This window comes from Chiloscyllium plagiosum, chromosome 3 (assembly GCF_004010195.1).
Source record: "Chiloscyllium plagiosum isolate BGI_BamShark_2017 chromosome 3, ASM401019v2, whole genome shotgun sequence".
In the NCBI taxonomy this organism is placed as follows: Eukaryota; Metazoa; Chordata; class Chondrichthyes; order Orectolobiformes; family Hemiscylliidae; genus Chiloscyllium; species Chiloscyllium plagiosum.
In genome coordinates, this window is record NC_057712.1 from 33,047,942 (window position 1) to 33,070,835 (window position 22,894).

Consider the following 22,894-nt stretch of genomic DNA (forward strand, 5'->3'; position numbering starts at 1 on the left):
GGGCCCTGGGGAGTGTTGCTGAATAAAGAGACCTTGGAGTGCAGGTTCATAGATCCTTGAAAGTGATGTTACAGGTAGATAGGATAGTGAAGAAGGTGTTTGGTATGCTTTCCTTTATTGGTCAGAGCATTGTGTACAGGAGTTGGGAGGTCATGTTGCAGTTGTATAGGACATTGGTTAGGCACTTTTAGAATATTGTGTGCAATTCTATTCTTCCTCCTATCAAAAAGATGTTGTGAAACTTGAAAGGGTTCTGAAAATATTTCCAAGCATGTTGATTAGTATTTTCTCTGGAGCATCAGAGGCTGAGGAGTGACCTTATAGAGGTTTATGACAGCATGAGGGGCTTGGATAGGGTAAATAGACAAGGTCCTTTCCCAGAGTGGGGGTGTCCAGAACTAAATGGCATCGATTTAAGATGAGAGGGGAAAGTTTTAAAAGGGACCTGAGGGGCAACCTTTTCACACAGAGGGTCATGCATGTATGGAATGAACTGCTGGAGGAAGTGGTGGAGGCTGGTACAATTACAACATGTAAAAGGCATCTGGAAGGGGTGTATGAATAGGAAGGTTTTAGAGGCATCTGGGCCAAATGCTGGACAATGGGACTAGATTAGGTAGGATAAGTGGTCAGCATGGATGAGTTAGATGGAAGGGTATGTTACTGCGCTGTATGTCTCTATGACTCGATGACTAAGATTCAGTAAGAGCAGGGCTTTCAGCAGTCATTCGACTGTATCATGTAATAGCAAGAAGGGCAGGGAAGCGTGCTATCTTTAAAAAAACACAGATCTGTTTGCTCAGTGCAGCATTGGTGCTGTTTGCAGTAACATTTGCATGAATGGACAAAAATGTACTGTTGAGAGGCTTTTGTGTTAAAATAGCAAAAGGTTTCTTGATTTTTTTAAGAATTCATTCATGGTTTATGTCTGTATCTGGCTGGGTCAGCACTTACTTTCTTGATCTCATTGTTCTTGTGGAAGTAGTGGTGAGCTGCTTTCATCCTCCAGTGCACTCCATGTAGTTTGAGCGCACCCACACTGCTGTTCGGGAGGGGGTTTGATGCAACTATGATGAAGAATTACCACACATTTTAATGTCAGAATGGTCTGTGGTTTGGAGGACAACTTGCATGTGGTGGTATTTCCAAGTAACTGCAACTCTTATCCTTCCATATGGTTGAGATGTCAGATTTGGAAGATGCTGTTAAAAGATGCTCGGGAAATTGCTGCATTGTGAATTGTAGATGTTACACATGACTGCCAATGTGTACTGGTGATGGAAGGAGTGAATGTTTAAGATGGTAAGGGAGTCACAATTAAGTAGCTCTTTGTCCTAGGCAATCTTGAGTTTCTTGAATGTTGGAACTGCACTTATCCAGGCACACAGGGAGTGTTCCATCTCAGTCCTGACTTGTGTCTAGATGGCAGACAAGGAGTCAGGTAAATTACTCACTACAAGATATCTAACCTCTATCCTGCTATTGCAGCCACAGTATTAATGTAGTTAAAATTAGGTTTCTGGTCAATGGTGATCTCCAGAGTGTGGAAAGAAGAGGATTGGCAATGGTAATTTATTAATGTCAAATGGAGATATTCAATACCTGGCACTTAAATGACAAGATGCATTTGTGATGCGTATCTGTCCAAGTGATAATTTTATCCAGGCCTTGCTTGTGCATAGTCAATGGTGGCTTCATTATTGGAGACACTAAGAATTGAAATACCATCGATGAACATCCCTACTTCTGACTATATGTTGTTGGGAAGGTCATTGCTAAATTAGCTGAAGGTGGTTGGGCCTCAGACACATGGGCAGAGCAGGCTTCATTTTGGTCAGTGGTATCCTGGGATTGAGATGACTAGCTTCCATCAAACATGACCATCTAACAGTCTTCCTTTGTGCTAGGCATGGCTGCAGCCAGTGCAGTGATCCTACTGTTTACCCCTGATTTCAATCTACTAGAATTACTTGGTACCAATTCTGTCAAATGCTGCCTTGTTGACAAGGGCAGTAGCACTTGCATCGTTTCTCCTGTTTTGTCCTTTCTGTGCCAAAATTGTTGTGAGATCTAGCGTTGGGTAATTCTAACAGAACCCAAACTTAGCAAGTGAATAAATGTTGCTTGAAGGCACTGTTTACAAGACCCTCTGTCACCTTTCTCATTATTGGAACCTCATGGGATTTCTTCTGTCTTTTGTGGACAGGACCTACTTTGTCCATTTTTGAGCATCCTCGAGATACACACCAATGCAAAATCGCTGAGCAGAAACTGATAGCCAAGTTCCGTACCCATGAAGATGGCCTCAAACAACTTGAGTTCATGTCATGCTGCATGTAACCCCACTATACTGTTCTGTGTTTGTAAAATCTTCCTTACCCTTCAGGTTGGGCACCATTACTTTGATAACTTGTTGTGATCTCTGTATCTTTATTAGTTTGTGCAGTTACTTGTTACTTTAGTTAGATCCCTGTCACATAGAGTCATAGAGATGTACAGCATGGAAACAGACCCTTCCGTCCAACTTGTCCGTGCCAACCAGATATCCCAACCTAATCTAGTCACACTTGCCAGCACGGTCCACATCCCTCAAACCCTTCATATTCATATACCCATCCAGATGCCTTTTAAATGTTACAATTGTACCAGCCTCCACCACTTCCTCTGGTAGCTCAATCCATACATGCAATACCCTCTGTGTGAAAAGCTTGCCCCCTAGGTCTCTTTAATATCTTTCCCCTCTCACCCGAAACCAATGCCCCCCTTGTTCTGGACTCCCCCACCCCAGGGAAAAGGCCTTGTCTATTTATCCTATCCATGCCACTTATGAATTTATAAACTTCTATAAGGTCATCATCCCCAGCCTCCAACACTTCAGGGAAAACAGCCCCAACCTATTCAACCTCTCCCTTTGGCTCAACCTTCCAACCCTGGCAACAGCCTTGGAAATCTTTTCTGAACCCTTTCAAGTTTCACAACATTGTTCCGATAGGAGGAAGAATAGAATTGCACACAATATTCCAAAAGTGGCCTAACCAATGTCCTATACAATCGTAACATGACCTCCCAATGCCTATACTCAGTACTCTGACCAAGAAAGGAAAGCATATCAAATGGCATCTTCACTATCCTATTTACCTGTGACTCTACTTTCAAGGAGCTATGAACCTGCACTCCAAGGTCTCTTTGTTCAGCAATAATCCATAGGACCTTAATATTAAGTATATAAGTCCTGCTAAGATATGCTTTCCCAAAATACAACACCACACATGTATCTAAATTAAACTCCATATGCCACTCCTTAACCCATTGGCCCATTTAATCAAGATCCCGTTGTAAGCTGAGGTAACCTTCTTCCCTGTTCACTACACCTCCAATTTTGGTGTTGTCTGCAAACTTACTAACTATATCTCCTATGTTCATATCCAAATAATTTATATAAATGACAAAATGCAGTGGACCCAGCACTGATCCTTGTGGCACTCCACTGGTCAAGGGCCTCCAGTCTGAAAAACAACCCTCCACCATCACCCTCTGTCTTCTACCTTTGAGCCAGTTCTGTATCCAAATGGCTATTTCTTCTTGTATTCCATGCGATCTAACCTTGCTAACCAATCTCCCATGGGGAACCTTGTCAAACGCCTTACTGAAGTCCATATAAAAAACACGTCCACTGATCTGCCCTCATCAATCCTCTTTGTTACTTCTTCAAAAACTCATTCAAGTTTGTGAGACATAATTTCCCACGCACAAAGCCATGTTGACTATCCCTAATCAGTCCTTGCCTTTCTAAATATGTGTAAATCCTGTTGACTCTTATAACTGTCATGTTGTTCCAGCTATTTGGTTTGTCTCTAGCACTATCTTATTTTTGATGTTTTGTAATTATCTCTGCCTTAATTAATCAGATCATAGGTCATCCTTTCACTTACTATTCAGCTGTTGACACTTTACTCACAGTGTTTGACACTTTTGATGATCCAGTTATTCAGACTGCCAACACTCCACTCACACCATTTGTACTATCTTTTGGCAGTTTTTGACAGTTTTGATTATCCAGAATTACCTTACAGTGATCTCTCTGCCTACAAATTCTGTAGCTGTGCACTTCCCTCCACTTTACCTAATATTGCGAAAACTTGTGATTTAAAATAGACCTGTTGGACTATAACGTGGTGATGTGTGACTTCTGACTTTGTTCACCTCAATCCAACACTGGCACCTCCACATCCTGTCCATTTTCAACTTTGTCCAGTAGACATCAATCTTGTAACTGTACTGGAGCAGTAAAGTATAAATCTTCCATCGGCTCCAGGGTCAGTGCTCAGGACTACTCTCTTGTTACAGTATATCACTGTACCGCCACCTCTATTAGCAGGGCAAAACATATCTGGGAATGGAGATGGCAATAAAGTCAGCGACATGAGTTGTAAGTTTGGAAGGCATGAGTCTGACTTACGTCACTGTCATTTGACTAAGGTGGAATGGTGGCACAGTGGTTAACACTGCTGCCTCACAGTGCTAGGGACAAGAGTTCAATTTTAGCCTCAGCTGACTATCTGTGAAGAGTTTAACATTCTTCTTGTGTCTGCCTGGGTTTCCTCTGGATGCTTTAGTTTTCTCCCACAGTTGACAGATGTACAGGTTAGGTGAATTGGTCGTGCTGAATTGCCCATAGTGTCCAGGGATGTGTAGGCTAGATGGGTTAGCCATTGTCCTGTAGAGTCCAGGGACTTTTTTTTTTATTTCAAAATAATACTTTATTCATAAAATAACTTGATGGTCTGTACAGTTTGTCATGCCATACATACGTAAACATTTGCACACAGAGATCAGAATTTATCATTTGTATATACAGATCTGTACGTTTTATCAATCATCTATCCATATATTTAGCTGAGGCATCAGCGGAGCCCAAATGACTGCATGGGCCCCCTGTTCTTCTTAGGCAGACAGACGTTACACAGTGGTCTTTCCCCACCGCGCCTTGGCGGCAGCTGCCCCAAGCTTCAGCACGTCCATCAACACGTAGTCCTGGACCTTGGAATGTGCCAGTCCGCAACACTCAGTCAGGGTCAACTCCTTCAGCTGGAAGATCAACAGGTTTCAAACCGCCCAGAGAGCGTCCTTCACCGAGTTGTTGATCATCCAGGCACAGTTGATGTCGAGGGACGAACCTCGACAAACACCACCGCATTCCTCTCCAGACTTCCTCTGCATAAGCACATTCCAGAAGGAGGTGTGTGACAGTCTCGTCCCCCCCACAGCCACTTCGATGGCAGCGTGCGGTGCGGCTGAGAGTCCGGCACACCTCAGAACTTTTGTTTATTTCAAAAATATATTTATTCATAAAATAATTTGATGGTCTGTACAGTTGGTCATGCTATACATATGTAAACATGTACATACAGAGATCAAAACTTATCATTTTTATACAGGTCTGTACATTTTTTGATCATACGCCCATATAATTAGCTGAGGCATCAGCAGAGCCCAAATGACTGCGTGAGCCCCCTGTTCTTCATTAGGCAGGCAGACTTTACACAGTGGTCTTTCCCCACCGCGCCTTGGCAGCAACTGCCCCAAGCTTCAGCGCGTCCCTCAACACGTAGTCCTGGACCAAGAGTCCAGGGACATGCAGATTAGGTGGGTTAGCCATGGTAAATGTGGGGTTACAAGGATAAGATCAGGGGACTGGGTCTGGATGAGATTGTCTTCACAAGGTCAGTGTGAACGCGATTGGCTGCATGGCCTCTTTCTGCAATGTAGGGATAATACGATTCTAGATTTTGAGATCTCTCTCTCTGAAACTTGATAGCAGTCCCCAGATGTCAGTAAGGAGGATTTTGCTGAGTTCACAGGGCTGGGTGTGCCACTGTCTGGTGATTGGGTAGATCCTGGGTGGTCTGTTTGGCTTGATTCTCATGTTTATGTACAGTTCTGATGCAACTGTGGCTGGCTCATCCATTTCAAAAGGTGGTTAAGAATCAACCACATTGCTGTGGGTGTAGAGTCACATGCTGACCAGACTGAGTAAGGATAGCAGATTTCCTTCCCTCAAGAGCATTACTGAACTGGGTGGGCTTTTGTGATAATTCTATAACCTCAAAGTCACTATTATTCTTGATTCCAGGAAAAATGTGAAATTTTAAATTAATTCAATTGGTGCAACTTCAGAAAGGTGTTACTTGGTAAAATAAACTTCTTAGTCTCTGATATGTAAAGTTAATTTTTTTTCATTGGAACATTATTAGTTGCAAATTGGGAAAAAGATTATTATTTTTGGACAACACCTGTTTTGTTCCATTTTAAAAATAAACTCTCATAAATAGGTATTTGAAAGTCTGTAGTCAGAAGTAGGAAAAATTGCCTTTTTAAAAGAATAGACCTTGAAACGAACTTGTGGCTTAAATTGCCATTTTATTTGTGAAGCTTTGTGTGTCGTTCACAACTTTTCTACCCTGAGAGTAAAACAATGTTTTTCAGGAGATTCTGTTGATGTGAAAGATTTGGACAAAGGTTCACCTATTCAGTGTCTGTGAGCATGACAGCTCAATGTCATTCACATTGCATTCCTGTTCAGAGTAAAATAGACCCTTAAGGGCTTCTGTTTTATCTCTCTGTGAGCTGTTGAACTATATGATGAGCCTGTGCCAGGCTGTCAGAAAAGGATCCTTTCATTATGCCTTTACAACTGAAACACATAATAATAGAATAGGAGAAAGAGAACTGAGCACTGAAAGCTTTTGGTTGGAGTGAATAGCAGCCCAAAGCTCCAGGCGGATTATACGTTTTTATGGTGCGCTGGTATAAATGACACAGGATTCGAGAGAGATTCCCAAAGAGGGAATGTGAAAGGTTCACTGTGTACAGTATTAATAGATGTGATGATGTAACAGTCTCCATCTTCCCAGATCCTAGGCAGCCCACCCCCAAGGGGGAATTAGTGTTATGCAAAACTGGAAATTGCACAAAAGCTTTTCAGTAATCGATATCATTTATTGCCCTGGCAGAGAGAGTTCTGTTCCACTGGCAATGGGATGACACAGGTATTCTACAGCAATAACCAGGTGAAAACAAAGATTATTGAATAATTCTGTTTGCCACAAACACTGGCATTGTCACTATTGTTGATTTCATAAATACGTTGTGTTTGCAATTATCAGCATTCTTTGTCCAACAAGACGCTCAAAACCTATTATTAAAAGGAACAAGATAACACTAAAGGATATGCACTGATGTACAGTCATAACATCAGAGACATTTTTGCAGCACAGAAAAGGGTCCTTTGGTCTGTCACGTTTGCACTGATCATCTAGCTGCTATCTATATTAATCCTACTTTCCAGCACTTGATCCATAACCTTTCATGCTATGGCATTTCAAGGTGTTCATCTAAATAGTTTTGAAATGTCTTGAAGACTTTAGAAATAGTCAGCATGGCTTTGTGCATGGGAAAACATGTCTCACAAACTTGATTGAGTTTTTTGAAGAAGTAACAAAGAGGATTGATGAGGGCAGAATGGTGGACGTGATCTATATGGACTTCAGTAAGGTGTTCGACAAGGTTCCTCATGGGAGACCAGTTAGCAAGGTTAAATCTCATAGAATACAGGGAGAAATGTATTTTGGATACAGAACTGGCTCAAAAGTAGAAGACAGAGGGGGGTGGTGGAGGGTTGCCTTTCAGACGAGAGGCCTGTGACCAGTGGAGTGCCACAAGGATCGGTGCTGGATCCTTACTTTTCGTCATCTATATAAATGATTTGAATGTTAACATAGGAGGTATAGTTAGTAAGTTTTCAGATGACACCAAAATTGGAGATGTAGTGGACAGTGAAGAAGGTTACCTCAGAGTACACCAGGATCTTGATCAGATGGGCCAATGGGCTGAGAAGTGGCAGATGGAGTTTAATTTAGATAAATCTGAGGTGCTACATTTTGGAAAAACAAATCTTAGCATGAGCTATAGGGAAAGGCTGAATAGACTGGGGCTGTTTTTTCCGGATTGTTGGAGGCTGAGGGGTGACCTTATAGAGGTTTGTAAAATCATGAATGGATTATTAGGGTAAATAGACAAGGTCTTTTCCCCGGGATGTGGGAGTTCAAAACTAATGGGCAGAGCTTTAAGTTGAGAGGGAAAAGGTTTAAAAGGGACCTTGAGAGGGTGGTGCATGTATGTAATAAGCTGCCAGAGGAAGTGGTAGAGGCTGGTACAATTACAGCATTTAAAAGGCATCCAGATGGGTATATGAAAAAGAAGAATTTAGAGGAATATGGGCCAAGTGCTGGCAAATGGGACTAGATTAAGTTAGGATATCTGGTTGGCATGGATGAGTTGGATGGTAGAGTCTGTTTCTGTGCTGTATATCTCTATAACTCTATGATTCCCACACCGACCACCCTTTTACTCAGAGAGTTCCAGAAAGCCATGACTCTGAGTAATTTTTCTTGCCCCTGAAAACCCCTTTAAATCTCCTGCTCCTCACCTTGAACCTATGACCCTTGGTTACTGACCCCACCATTAAGGTCATATATTTCTTCCAGTCAGCCCTGTCTATGACCCACACAACTTTGTACACATCATTCTGATAACCCCTTAGCCTTCTCTGCTTTAAGGAAAATAAATCCCAGTCTGTCTTGTCTCTCTTCATATCTGGATCAGTCCAGGCCAGGCAATATCCTGATGAATCCCTTCTGCACCCTCTCCAATGCAGTCACTTCCTAAGTGCGGTAACCAGAACAGTACTTTTCATTGTGGACTAATTAATGTTATATACAGTTCCATCGTAACCACCTTGCTCTTATATTCAATGCCTCAACTAATAGAGGCAAGATGTAATCAGGAGTATTTTCCTATTTGTTAAACCAGATACACTAAATCTAAATTCTAAAGCCTCTATCGCCACCATAACTGACATCAGCTCAGAACTTTTCCTTCACTCTTTCTGGCTCATCATGTCAAGGTGCTTATCCCTTTCATTCCCCCCACCTCTCCTTTCCATTCCTCACTTTCCCAGTGACAGCACTGGAATGTGGAGCATTCTCCTCTAAATGGCAGCCAGTTTAAATAATCAATGATTAGTTTAGGGTCGATTTCCTGAGGCCCAGGAAGAGTCCGGCACTAGCAGACAGCTCTCTAGCCTTGGAGACGGCCTCCCTGTGCCAGCCCAGGTCAGGTCGCAGAGGAGCCTGTGGGTTGAGAAGGCTGACCCATATCCCTAGAGGGGCCATGGAGGGGTCTCATTATCTCTGAATTAAAAATGCACATCTCTGAGGGCTCCTTTTTAGTCTGACTCAGCTGCACCTCTCCCCCAGTTGAGCCTCTGAGGCTCTGCAGCTTTGGGCTTTTTGCTCAGGCCAGAAACCTGGACATCCAGCCTGTACATCCATGAGTGGTCTGTGAGCCTGGAGGTGGCCAGTTCGGTTGGGAGAAGGCAGAGCTGGGCCCACAGCCGTCAATTGCGGGATCAGAACTCGCACATCGCCCTCCTATCAGGCCGTGGCACCCATGGAATGTTAGACCCATAGAGCAGGAGGCCATTCAGCCAGTAGTGTCCATACTAACTCTCTATTAAATCAATCCTCAACCTTCAACAAGGGAAGACAACCCAAGCATTTTCAAGCTGACTTTGTGGCTGAAATTCCATATTCTGATAGATCTCCTCTGCACCTTCTCAAAGTTTGGTGATCAGCTAGAATTTTATAAATATTCAGCAATACTTCCCTGCTTTAGCCTTAATATTTCTACTTTTCAACTGTAAGATGTCATGCTTTGTGGTCACTGTTCTCAATAGTCCAACTACCTTCAAAGATCAAAGATGAATCTTCAGGCCCTTCTGCCTCTGCACACCCATTGGAGCAATTAAATCTATACTGCCTCCCTTTATCCCTTTTGCTAAGATTCGTCGCCTTAGATTTCTATGTATCAAATTCCATCTGATACTTATCTGCCCATTCTATCAATCTGGGTCCTGTTGCAGTTAATTAGCAATCTCACTGTTTGCCACATCTCCAAGTTTCCTCCTCATTGACAAATTTTAAACTATTACTCTTGTTTTACAATATTCAAGTCATTTATATATGTCAATATAATCAGTGGTCCTAGTATTGATATTTGAGGAACATCATTGTCTATTACCCTAAAGTATGACAACCAAATAACACAGTTATCTCACCTTGCTTGGTATTAAGCCAACCTTGATCCTCCTATTCTAGGAGCCTTGAATTAATGAACCAGCCTTTTCTGTGCATAAACAATATGCATTCCCCTCATCAATCATCATCAAAACTTTAGTCATACTGTTTAATCTGGCTTCTATAAATTTGTGCTGCCTCTATTAAATTAACTTAAACTTTTCTGATAGCTTGTTGATGATTTTTTTCTGAACAATTATTGTTTCTAAAACCTTATCCAACACCGATGTTAAACTGACTGGTCTATAATTATAATGAATGTTCCTTGCCCATTTTCTTGAACAAGGATGTCACATTTGTCACTCTCTGCTCCTCTGTCACTTCTCCTGTATCTACAAAATGTCTGTAGATTTTGGCAAGCTTTTCTGCCGTCTCCATGTTTATTTTCACCAATAGTGGTGGGATAGCTTAAAGGGATAGCGTGCCCTAGGACAAGCCAAACAAAGACAAGCACGAGAATTCCTAGAAGCATGGCATTCGAATCAGAACTCTATCAACAAACACATCGAGTTAGACCCCATCAACCATCCTCTGAGAAAAGGAACCGGAAGTGACTTCACCACAGGAAATGACATAATCACAGGAAATGACATCACCAACCCAAAGAAACCCAAACTTATAAATAGAAAGCAGGAATTATCAACCTGAGGCCCACTGAAGATGTTGCCTAGTAGGGTGACGAAATGTCTGGAAATGAACCTTCCAGCTCAGTGAACAAATCTTCTCAAAACTCGCTGGGATAGCTTAAAGGTTACAAACGAATTAAATGCTGTATTAGCTTGAAAAAATACGCCAAAATAATGCCAGTGAGAGAGAGATTGAATGAATCATGTGTAAATCACCACAGCAGCGAATGTATGGCAACAATTCATGAAGGGAGGCTGATGAAGTTGGAAAGGTAGTTTAGAAGTTTGAACAAAAGTGAAAACCAGAGCTGTCTAGATAGGAGAGGTGATGACTTGGTGGTATAATTACTGGACTGTTAAGCCAGAAACCCAGGTAATGTTTTGGGGACCCAGGTTTGAACCCCACCATGGCAGGATGATGGAATTTGTATTCAATATGCAAACAAAATGTCTGGAAATAAAAGTCTAATGGTGACTCCTGAATCCATTGTCGATTGTTGTAAAAACCCATCTGGTTCACTCCTCAACCTTAGGAAAGGAAACTGCCATCCTTACCTGGCCTGGCCTACATGCTACTCCTCACAGACTCTTAGCTGGCCTCTGGGCATTTAGGGCAATAAATACTAGCCCAGCCAGCGACACCCATATCCCGTAAATGAATTTTTAAAAAGGCAACGGTCAGCTATTTCCTTTCGTAGGCAGGAGAGAAGAGTTGAATTTGTTTAATAGCTGGGAGCTGAGTCAAGATAGAAGCAAGAACACAAGGCAGAATGGTTGAAGAATTCAACACACATCCTCAGCCAAAGACAAATGGTTAATTTGACTGACATGAATTTAATGCCTGAGGCAGGAATTGGATGAACCTGTTGACCATTTCATGAGGAGATTGAAAAACACAGCTAGAAACATAAATCGAAGGACACGGATGGCAGTAGGCTACTCATTCAGACTGTAGGCACTGCCAGAGCACATGGAGAATGCGTAGTCAAGGTACCCGGATAGCTAACCTTTCGGTCAGTCAAAAGAAAAGCATTATGATCAATGCAGCAAAAAGAATGCTCTCTACAAGTTGGGCAAGAACTGTGGGCAGTCATGTGAGTTCACTGACAGTGGATGTGGATCAAGCTGGAGAGGTGTGAAGAGCCCAAACACTGCGCTAATGCTGTGCAAAGCAAAGGAAAATGATAATCGAAGAGTCTGATGCTGGAAAAGCACAAAAGGAGCAGGAGAATCAACATTTTGAGCATAAGCCCTTCATCAGGAATGAGGCTTGTGGAGCAATGGTGCTGAGCAATAAATGGGAGGGGGTTGGGGCTGGGGGGATGCTAGCTGCGAATGCGCTAGATAGATGAAGGTGCAAGTGAAGGTGATAGGTTGGAGAGGAGGGTGGAGTGGTTAGTTGAGAAGGAAATTGGACAGGTAGAAACGGTCAAGAGGGTGGTGCTGAGTTAGAAGTATGGGACTGGGATAAGTTGGGGAGAGGGGAAATGAGGAAACTGGTGAAATCCACATTTATCCCATGTGGTTGGGGGATCCCAAGGTGGAAGATGAGGTGTTCTTCCTTTAGGCATCGGGTGGTTAGGGTTGGGTGATAGAGGAGACCCAGGATCTGCATGTCCTTGGCGAAGTGGGAGGGAGAGTTAAAGTGTTCAGCCACAATGCAGTGGGGTTGGCCAGTGCAGGTGTCCTAGAGAAGTTCTCTGAAATGATGCAACTGATTGTGAAGTCAGTTGAACCAAATTATCCACACCCTGGAAGTTGATGGTGAGTTTGAGAATAATCCAGAATTGGGTAAAAACAAGGACTGCAGATGCTGGAAACCAGAGTCTAGATTAGAGTGGTACTGGAAAAGCACAGCAGTTCAGGAAGCATCCGAGGAGTAGGAAAATCGATGTTTCAGGCAAAAGCCCTTCATCAGGAATACAGGCAGAGAGCCTGAAGGCACTGAGAAAGCAAATGTGGCTGTAGTAGCGAGTTTGTTTCAGGACATGGTTGAAGAGCTTCAGGGCAGAGGAAATGACCTGGAGTTGCAGTGGGAGAGGGACTCCCTGAGATTCTTGTAGAGAGAGGAGGAAAACTTCTTCAAGGCAGGCATCCTTGCAAGAGAATTCGCAGTAGGATTAAAATCAACTAGGTAAAAAACAATGACTGCTGATGCTGGAAACCAGAGTCTAGATTAGAGTGGTGCTGGAAAAGCACAGCAGTTCAGGCAGCATCCGAGGAGCAGTAAAATCGACGTTTCGGGCAAAAGCCCTTCATGAGGAATACTCTCTCCACCCTTCAGGCTCTCTGCCTGTATTCCTCATGAAGGGCTTTTGCCCGAAACATCAATTTTGCTGCTCCTCGGATGCTGCCTGAACTGCTGTGCTTTTCCAGCACCACTCTAATCTAGACAATAATCCAGAATTGCACAACTGTATGAAATTTGTGTTTCCGACAGAGAAGAGAAATTTACACAACCCTTTAAATCAGGAAGAAGCTAGAAGTAAGTCCACAACCCTAAATCTGGAGCACAGAATAAAATCATCCCTCTCAGGCTCTACTGCAAGATTTTTGCCGAAAATTTAAAAGTAATTGGGTGAAAAAGGTAATGTAATTTGCAACATATGAGGGAACTGAGATTCAATACTAAGGAACTGCCCAAACCAGAGGGTCAAACTAAAGGAAAGATGATAACTGTATTTTGTATGTCACTGAAACCAATCAAATTCCTACAATGTGGAAGAAGGCCATTCAGTCCATCAAGTCCACACTGACCCACCAAACAGCATCCCACCCTATCCCTGTAACCCTGCATTTCCTGTGGCTAATCCAGCTAGCCTGCACATCCCTGGACACTATGGGAAATTTAGCCTGGAGAGCGTCAGCTCTCCCACGCCAAATCAACAAGTTGGAGGTGCAACATTTACCATCTAAGTGATACTATGAATGACATTTTAAGAAAACAAACTATAAAACACAGAACAATGAAAAAGGTGTTCAGTTCATTTATAAAAATTGATTGTTAATCTTCTCTAATTTAGCAAATGATTGGAATAGAACAGATATTAATAAAGAGCCCTTTTTTAGTAGAAAGAACAATGTTATTTTGATGTATTACTTGAAAAAAATAGGTGGATATACATCTGGGGTGCTACATTGTACTGCTGCACTGTAATCATGCACTGAATAACAATGTATTGAGTCTCGTCCACCTGCCACACAAACTGCAGTAAGAAATATACTTAAAACCCCAGTATTTGAGATTATTTCAAACTTATGGAAACTAGAACATCTAAGAGCATCCTTTTGATTAGACCTGTATCTTATTACAAGCCTTTTCTAATCATTACACTATACATAATTTAGTATAATGTTACAAAAAAAATTAAAGATCTGTTGCAAGACAGTGAGTTTCTTTAATTGCTATGAGAGGTCTGCTGCTGCATGAAAATAAAAAGAGAGAAGTTTACTAAAAATACCTTTGGTGTTTGAAGTTTGTATATATCAATACATAAAATATCACTAATTATTAGTTAGGAGTTGATTTTTTTCAGCTGAAGTGAAGTGATAGTGGCTTCTGTCAAAGTAGGATCAGTTATTGTATGGCGCAATGGCAGAGGTCATCAATATTCAGTCCGAAGTGTCGCAACTTCACCTGTAACTATGCAGTTAGGCACAAATGTGTCAATTCAACTGTGCCACAGAGTGAATTCCTCGACTGATGAAGTGAGCAAGGCAAACTGGAAAGGCTGCTTCCCGAACGCTGACCTGCAGATCATTGTGCATAGTGTGAGCATGCCCTCTATGGGTTCTGAAAGACACCTACAACTAAAGTGTATCAACAGACATGACAGACAAGTAGTTTCCTGGATATATCCTCATACTCTTTCCACTCCCACACAAGCTATGATGTGTATAAGAGATTCTCTGAGTTTTGAAGACAAATGCTGAGGTAAATAGCACACCCAAGTACCAGCAACTTTACATGGCCCTTGTCATTGAATACCTCCAACGCTGTGTCACGATTTAATAGCAGCTCCACTTACCCAAGTAGACATGTTGAACATTATTGCTGTGGCAAACGTATCCACTTATCTGATGCAGGAGGAATATGCACAAATGTGAGTGTGTAATCTTTCTCCATTCAAGCAATATATTGGTTTGTTATTATTCTTGCTAAATTGGACAACTTCACATTTTCACACATTATGTTCATCATGTATATAAAGATGTGTATGTATATTCTTAAGTCTTTGTAGACTCTTTATGTCAAAGAACCAACCATGGAAAATGCTATTTGGGATCTATTGTCAGAAAGGGCTAAATAATGTTGAGAAAAAAAGTTGAGCCTCAAAAAAAAATTGATCATAATTTAATAACATTTTACATTGAAATTAAATATGATTTATTTAAGTCAGAAACTGGGCCCTTTTAAACTAAACAAAACAAACTACATTAGTTGGGGTGCAGGTTGACTAATGGAGATTGGGAAACAATATGCAAAAAGCATAAGCAGTGATAGACATTTAAATAATTCATAATTTGCAATGAAGTACATTCCCATAAAGAACAATAACCCAGGAGGAAAGAGGTTTGACTGTTGGCTGTTAAGTGAAGTTAAGAATACTGAGGGGAGATGGAGATGTAGTGAGTTTATCACTGAAATGGTAATTCCATAGCTTAGGCTATACCTGTGCAAGCAAATATTCAAATCTTACCATGATAAATTCAATTAATAAAATCTAGAATTGAAAGTTCTGAATCGTGGAACTACCATTAATTTTCATGCAATCCATCTGGTTCACAAATGCTTTTTAGGAATTCCATTCTTTAGGAAGGAAATCTGCTGTCATTATCTAGCCTGGGCTATAAGTGACACCAGATCCACAGTAAAGTAGTTGCTTGCTAACTACCCTCTCAAATGGCCGAGCAAAGCACTTGGTTCAAAAGCAAACAGAGGCCCACAACAAATGCCTTGCCATTGACACCCACGTCGTATGAATGAGTAATAAAGTATTAGATTACAGGATGAGGTTCCAAATGTAAATCTGTAGATTGGGAGGTCTTAGACAAGATAGCTGAATTAAATTCCATTGGTTGTCTGATTATTTCAACATTGATCATAGTTATTTGCTCAATATTTGGTACTTTTCTATTGAAACATATGTTTAGATAACAGTTTTCAGCATAAGGATAGCCTACAGCAATACAAATAGAAATTAATTCAGCTATCTCACCTTCAAAGTGAGAAGGAATAGGATCTTTAAGTGCTATTGTGAATTGAGATGAAAGATGAGTGATTCTATTTAAATGAGAACTCATTTGAACATTTAAATTATGGTATTTAGGAAAGCCTGAATTTTAGTATGACATACACTGAATGGAAAGTTTTGCAAAATAACCACTTTCTAATTTGGCCCTTATTCAAACATTTGGTCCTTACGTCTCTGCATCACTCAATAGTATAGTATAAAGACGGCTGTGTAGTTTTTCTGTTTGCCTCTCAAATCAGTATGTCTCTTAATGCATATGATCCAAAATCAAAACAGCAGCTGGGTTTTCAATTAGAGGCTTTTCAAAGCTGAGCAGCAGTAGTACTGAGAAAAGCTGCAATTAGTTTCCATATTTAATTGTATGTTGGGATAAAAACTGCCTGAGGAATGTGGCATACCTTAATACAGTGTACTTAGACAATTTTGGAAAACTAATTTGTAGCTAAGCTTTTTCAGATACCTGAACCAATGATCTGGTTTTGTCACACAGTGAAGTACAGATGAAGGTCTGTATTTGAGAATCACAAGCTTATTTTCAACCCATTCTTGTCTCAACATTAATCAGCTACAGACTCTTTTGGACATCATTACCTTGATCTCTGATGACCTCGATGTGCTTCTGGGTAGAGTGCTGAGCTAGATTATCCCCTTTGAAATGCTGCCATCTCCATAGTGCAAACTTCCAGAGCCAAAGAACAGTGATAATGGCCAAACATGAGGCCAGAAAAGATTGCTAGCTGCACCCTTACATGTTCCCTGAAATCTGAAATCAAACGTATTGAATTAGCTTTATTGTCACATGTACTGAAATGAGTATGTGAGAAGTTTATAAGTCGCCACTTACAGTACCACTTTAGGTACAATATACCTAGATACAGTTTCTTCAATACAAGTTCTTAGGGAAAAAAAATGAGAAAATTAATAAGTAATCCAACATTACAGATTATGGGAATAAATTTGAAGACACAGAAATAAAGAAGTTCAGGACAACAGCCCTTCCAATCCAGTCCACAATGGCACCTAGCCTCCAGTCCAGTCCTTGACTCCAGACCATGCCGGGCCTCACTTTGAGGCTAGGAACCACTCTGGAATCACCTTGAGGCTGGAAGCTCATGCTGAGGCCATGCCGGCCAAATGACTGCCACAGGCCACTGAGAGACTGCCAAGCTGGGCCGCCGAGGGACTGCCATACTGGGCTGCTGAGAGACTACCACGCTGGGCCACCAAGACACACTGCCATGCCAGGCTGAAAGCCTGCTATGGACTGCTGTGAGACTGCCACACTGGGCTGCCGTGAGACTGCCACACCAGGCTGAAAAACCACCACACTGGACCAAAAGACTGCTACGCTGGGCCAAGAGGTTTCCAAACCAGGCCAAGAGACTGCCACACTAGGCCAAGAGACTGCCACACCGGGCTGTCAAGACACCGTCACGTCAGGCTGAAAGGCCGCCATGCCAGGCCAGGAGATCTGAGCAACCTTTTTGGCAAACTTAGTTTCTGGTTGGTGACCATTGCAGTTACATACAAGAAAATGACTTGGGTGGTATTGCTTTACTTTTCATTGACCACTCACTTGGGATGTAAATGCTCCAAAAAATATGTATCATGTATCAGTAGGATAGTGACCTGCCAATATGTATTCCCATAGTTCCTGCCAGTCCCATATATCTAACCTGAAGAAATATGCTGGGTTTTTTTAAACCAATAGTATTGTGCCTACATTTAATTGACTTTTTTGAAAAGCTATTGCATATGTGGCACAGAAATTATAGGAAATATTGACCTCAAATGTCATTTCAGTTGCGATGTGTTCACAGACGCCATTTATCAAAGGTTGAGAACATGTTTTTTTAGAAGACAAAAACAGTGAGAAATATAATTACTGCATTCAAAACTCAGAGTCATGTTTCTTTTTCTGCCTTTTTCACTTCATTAAAATAGTTTGCTGTTGTCTGTGATTGGAGTAGAATGTGCTTTAGCCATAATTGTAAATGTATCTCCCTTGTTGTTTCAATGAAATATATAAACGAGGGAGCTGCCAGTCGAATACTAACTTGTACTGCAATCAACTCGGATGTTAACAAGAGGTACGTCAGCTGGAGCTTCCAATATTGATTAATGTCCAGACACCACTACTGCAAGTATGTTTAGAGTGTAGACTAGAGGGGAGGATGGATTTATGGTGAAGGTATATTATGACAGAATGGCTGTTGACACAGGGAGGTAGGTAAGAAGGAACAAGGGCCCATGCCTGCAGTTTCAGAGCCTGCCAGGACATCACTGGAATTTTATTGCTGTCTTTCCTGCTTAGTGGCTGGTCGGCTGGTCAGCTCCTGCTGGATGGGTGTACTTGAGCAGTCAGAGAGAATCAGGGCCGTGCAACGTGGAGTTTTGGCGGTGGGATTGTGGTTGTGTGGGGAGGCTCCTAGTCAGAGAGGTCTTAGTTGGCGATACAGTAAACGCTTTGCTAAAGAAGCTGAGGAGTGACTGGGAGGCAAAGAAGAAGATGTGGGAGGAGCACTGTGGCTCCCTATTGGCCAAAGGTAGTGTTGCAAAACCACTTAACCTGTTAGAGAGAGCAGTTCCCTCTCTGCCCTCCCTCTTACCTGCTGTGTTCCCAAAGCACTGGGAGACCCAGGCTGCAAGCATTCCTGTCAAATGGCTCCCAAGTACTGAACACAAGAGTAAAGCAAATGGGAACAGGAGTAGAACAGATATCTGTCTGTTCTGACCTGGAATGTTTCCAATGATGAAGCATTTGAGGTGGAGAATTCCAAAGATTCGCCACCCTTTGACTGAAATAATTTTTCCTCCTCTCAGTCTGAAATAATTGGCCCTGCATCATGAGACTGTGCTCCTGGACTTTAGAATCCCATACTAGCCGAATCCGTCTGCCAGTGTTTTCCCTTGCAGTCCCTTTTGGAATCGTAACTGAGTGGACTGAAGTTCATTGAAATGAGTTAGAATTGCTGAGCCATGCCTCCAGAGAGAGTTACTCACTCTTCAAACTTGCCAGATTTAAATAGCACGCCAGAACATAGGCTGCAGTTTCGGATTGGATTTCACCATTTCTAGTGACCTGTTATGGGCCAAGAGCATTGTAGTGCGCATGATGAAGACTAGCTGGTTCAGTATGGAATCTGTTGCCACAGAATACCAACCCAGCAATGTACCAACAACAGCCGGACAGGAGAAGAAGTCGACAAAACCATTTCTTCTGAAGAATACAGGAGTGCCCTTTGTTGGATTGGAATAGAATGGAACAAAAAGTTACATTTCACCAAATCACTCTCTGTCATTAAGAATTTCTTGCTTGGCATCTTCTTCATTATTTCAATTGAAGTCGAGGTGGCATCTCAGGTTTCAACCCTGAAAGCAAGCATCATTTTACAGTGTCCCACAAGTTTGCAATGAGGAGTCTTGAGACTATCAGTAAACGGAAGGTAGATCTGTGACTACTGTACTTGTGGGGAGCATGTAATTAAAGAGGCATGTAATATTATATATACAACCAGTGATCGCCTTGCAAAGATTATTTTCTCTGCATGGGGTGCTATTTATGTATATATGGAACAGTCCGGACATTCAGCTGTGCCACCCACATTCAGGGAGTAAAAACAGTATTACAACTGTTCATCATTAACTACAAAGTATAATCATTGCAATCCAGAATGGAAAATATCATATAAAAGCTTTAAAGCCAATGCAGAGCCTGCAGGTTGAGATAAGGATGAATGAATATTAGAGATTGCCATCGTTCTGTGGTATGTGTAGTAATTTCAGATGGTCAGAAAATCACTTGCAGCCAGGTACATCAATATAGTTGCTCGTTGTATCAATGTTTTATGTAGATATTTTTATTTCTTTAAACTAACCAGAATTTCTGCGACTGTTCATTCATTTTATGTTGGAATTTCACAGAAAAGTAAGTAATTGTAGAGTGTAACAGTTGAAAATATTTCAGAGAACAGTCCATCTGAGTTTTCCAACCTCATGCAATTAGAGCTTGAACTTTTGTAGAGTGACAGGATAAATTACCGGTTTATGTTTACACAACACAACTTGTGCCGAGTACAATATCCTATGCTGACGCTAGTGAAAGCAAAGAACTGGAAGGATAGAGCACAAGCCAGACCTGGTGCATGTTCTTTGCCAATGCAAACAGCAATTAAAAATCCAGAGCATGAGCAATCACATGAGGTACCGCTGTAGTTCCACCATTCAACAGAGTCAGCAGTTTTGGTACTTGCTGGCAAAGTGGCCCTTAGAATGAGAATATTCAGCAAGAACTGCCCTATATAATTTAACACTGATCATTGATAAAACAAACGCAGGGTTGAGGTCATGTGAAGGTTACCACGTTAATTCTACTTCACTCTGGGATTTGTGACATCTGGCTCAGTATAAAGAACTTGGAAAACATCTCTAACAGTCCCATGGTAATAAAATGGACATATGGTAAACATACTGATGTGTAGATTGTTTAATCTTTGAGGATTCTTGGGGAAAACTGTTCCATTTGGGTTAATAATGTTTACCATGAAAGATAGGAAGTCTTATATCTTATTGTAAATAATCCACTGAGAATGGCATAAAATTAATTATTTGCATTTTGTCAGTGTAGAAAAAGACATACGAGCCTGACTATTATGTTTTTACAGTTTACAGTTAATTGTTCTGTCGAATTCAACATGCTGCTTTGAAGGGAAAATTGTGTTTTTAATAACAATTGTACTCTCAACAAATCCTTTTAGTTAGAGCTTAGTTAATGAAAATGAGGATCATCATGGAAATATTAATAACTCATTTGTAATTGGATAGTTAGTGTAACTTTAATAAAATCCAATAAAGAATTTTGTTCTGAACTGTCTTCCTTGTCAGAAAATGGAAACAAACTGAACATCTGCCTTATGCTGTTGATTTATTCAGTAAAGGACTGATGCACAAATTAAAAACAGAAATTGCTGGAGAAACTCAGCTGATCTGGCAGCATTTGTGGAGAGAAAACAGAGCAAATGTTTCAAGCCCAGTGACCCTTCTTTCATTCTGAAGAAGAGCGGTGTGACTCGTTATATTAACTCTGTTTCTTTCTCCACAGATGCTGCCAGACCTGCTGAGTTTCTCCAGCAATTTCTGTTTCTGCTTGTTTCAGATCTCCAGCATCTGCAGTTTTTGATTTGTTATTGTGATGTACAACTTAGCTATTTTACTAGTGGAGAGTCTTTCAAATAACACTTTGACAAATACAGAAATGTTAGGGAATTTACAAAATTAAATCAAATGTCATTTTTGGGGTTGATGATAGTCTTTAGTCTCTATGGTACTTCCCTTCCTCTACAGGGACTTACTGGCATGGTTCTAACCATGGAAGAGAGCCAGGTGGTTGGATCTGATGACTCAATCTGCAGCCAACTGTCTGGGTTTATTAGCCACAACATAGTCCTCCAATCTGTCTTTATCCTTCTTCATTTGGTGGCCAAGAAGTCAGAAAGTGGGGCTGAAGAGCAAAATAAAGTTGATGAATGGTCTTTTCAAATAACATCTGCCACATATGAACATATATCAGTGTGATATTACAAAGACAATATAAAGATTATGAGAAAAGAGCCTTGATTTATTTTAATCACTCTGCAAAAAAAAACACAAGAGAATAGATTTCACCAGAAGTGTTTCCGAAAATAAATTTTGCCATGTTTGTTATATAAAGTATCTGAAAGAAAAGCCAGAGCAAATATATGTGAAGACCATTGGTAAATTTATTAGTGGGTATTAAAAGTAATAAAGAATAATTTCATCAAAGCTTATCAACCGCTATCAACAGGGGTTATAATTGACCAGAAACCCATCTGGACTCACTACGTAACACAGTGTCTATAAGAGCAGGTCAGAGGCTAGGAATACTGCAGTGACTAACTCACCTCCTGACTCCCCAAAGCTTGCCCAACATGCACAAGGCACAAGTCCAGAGTGTGATGGAATACTTCCCACTTGCTTGAATGAATACAATCCCAACAACACTCAATAAGTTTGACACACACAGAGGGTGGTATGGGTAGGGAATAAGCTGCCAGTGGAAGTGGTGGAGGCTTGTACAATTGCAACATTTAAGAGGCATTTGGATGGGTATATGAATAGGAAGGGTTTGGAGGGATATGCACCTGGTGCTGTCAGGTGGGACTAGATTGGGTTGAGATATCTGGTCGGCATGGATGGGTTGGACTGAAGGGTCTGTTTCCATGCTGTACATCTCTATGACTCTATATAGGTCAAAGCAGTCCAGTTGATCGGTACCACATCCCCAGGCATCCATTCCCTCCACCACCGATGCTCAGTAGCAGCAGCTGTGTACTATCTACAAGATGCACTGCAGATATTCACCAAAGATTCCTCAGACAGCACCTTCCAAAAGCACGACCACTTCTACCTTGAAGGACAAGGGCAGCATATATATGGGAACACAACTAGCTTCAAGCCAGTCGCCATCCTGACTTGGAAATATATCACCATTCCTTCACTATCGCTGGGGCAAAATCCTGGAATTCCCTCCCTCATGGCATTGTGGATCAACCCATCGCAGGTGGATTGCAGCAGTTCAAGACGGCAGTTCATCACCACCTTCTCAAGGGCAACAAGGGATGGGCAATAAATGCTGGCCAGCCAGTGACACCCACATCCCACAACTGAATACATTTTTTAAAAAGCAGAACTTTGAGTTTTCAAATATAACCACCACTTTCATTCTTATGTAAGTGTTCCCCTTTATTGCCTTTATTTGAATAACTTCCATTTTAATTACGAGCACATGCATCTTAAG

The 22,894-nt window shown here is 41.4% G+C and overlaps 1 protein-coding gene across 3 annotated transcripts in view; it reads left to right on the forward strand.

The window, feature by feature from the left end:
- Window positions 1-22,894, forward strand: part of hmgcll1 (3-hydroxymethyl-3-methylglutaryl-CoA lyase-like 1) — a 100,393-nt gene that overhangs the window by 52,695 nt on the left and 24,804 nt on the right. Inside the window, exon 8 of one of the 3 annotated variants that reach the window (XM_043679331.1) lies at window positions 21,421-22,013. The exons of the other annotated variants lie outside the window; for them this stretch is intronic. Coding sequence (XP_043535266.1) covers window positions 21,421-21,651 — 231 coding nt within the window. The 3' untranslated portion in view covers window positions 21,652-22,013. Of the gene's footprint in view, window positions 1-21,420; window positions 22,014-22,894 lie in introns of those variants that run through there. 3 annotated transcript variants of the gene reach the window in all.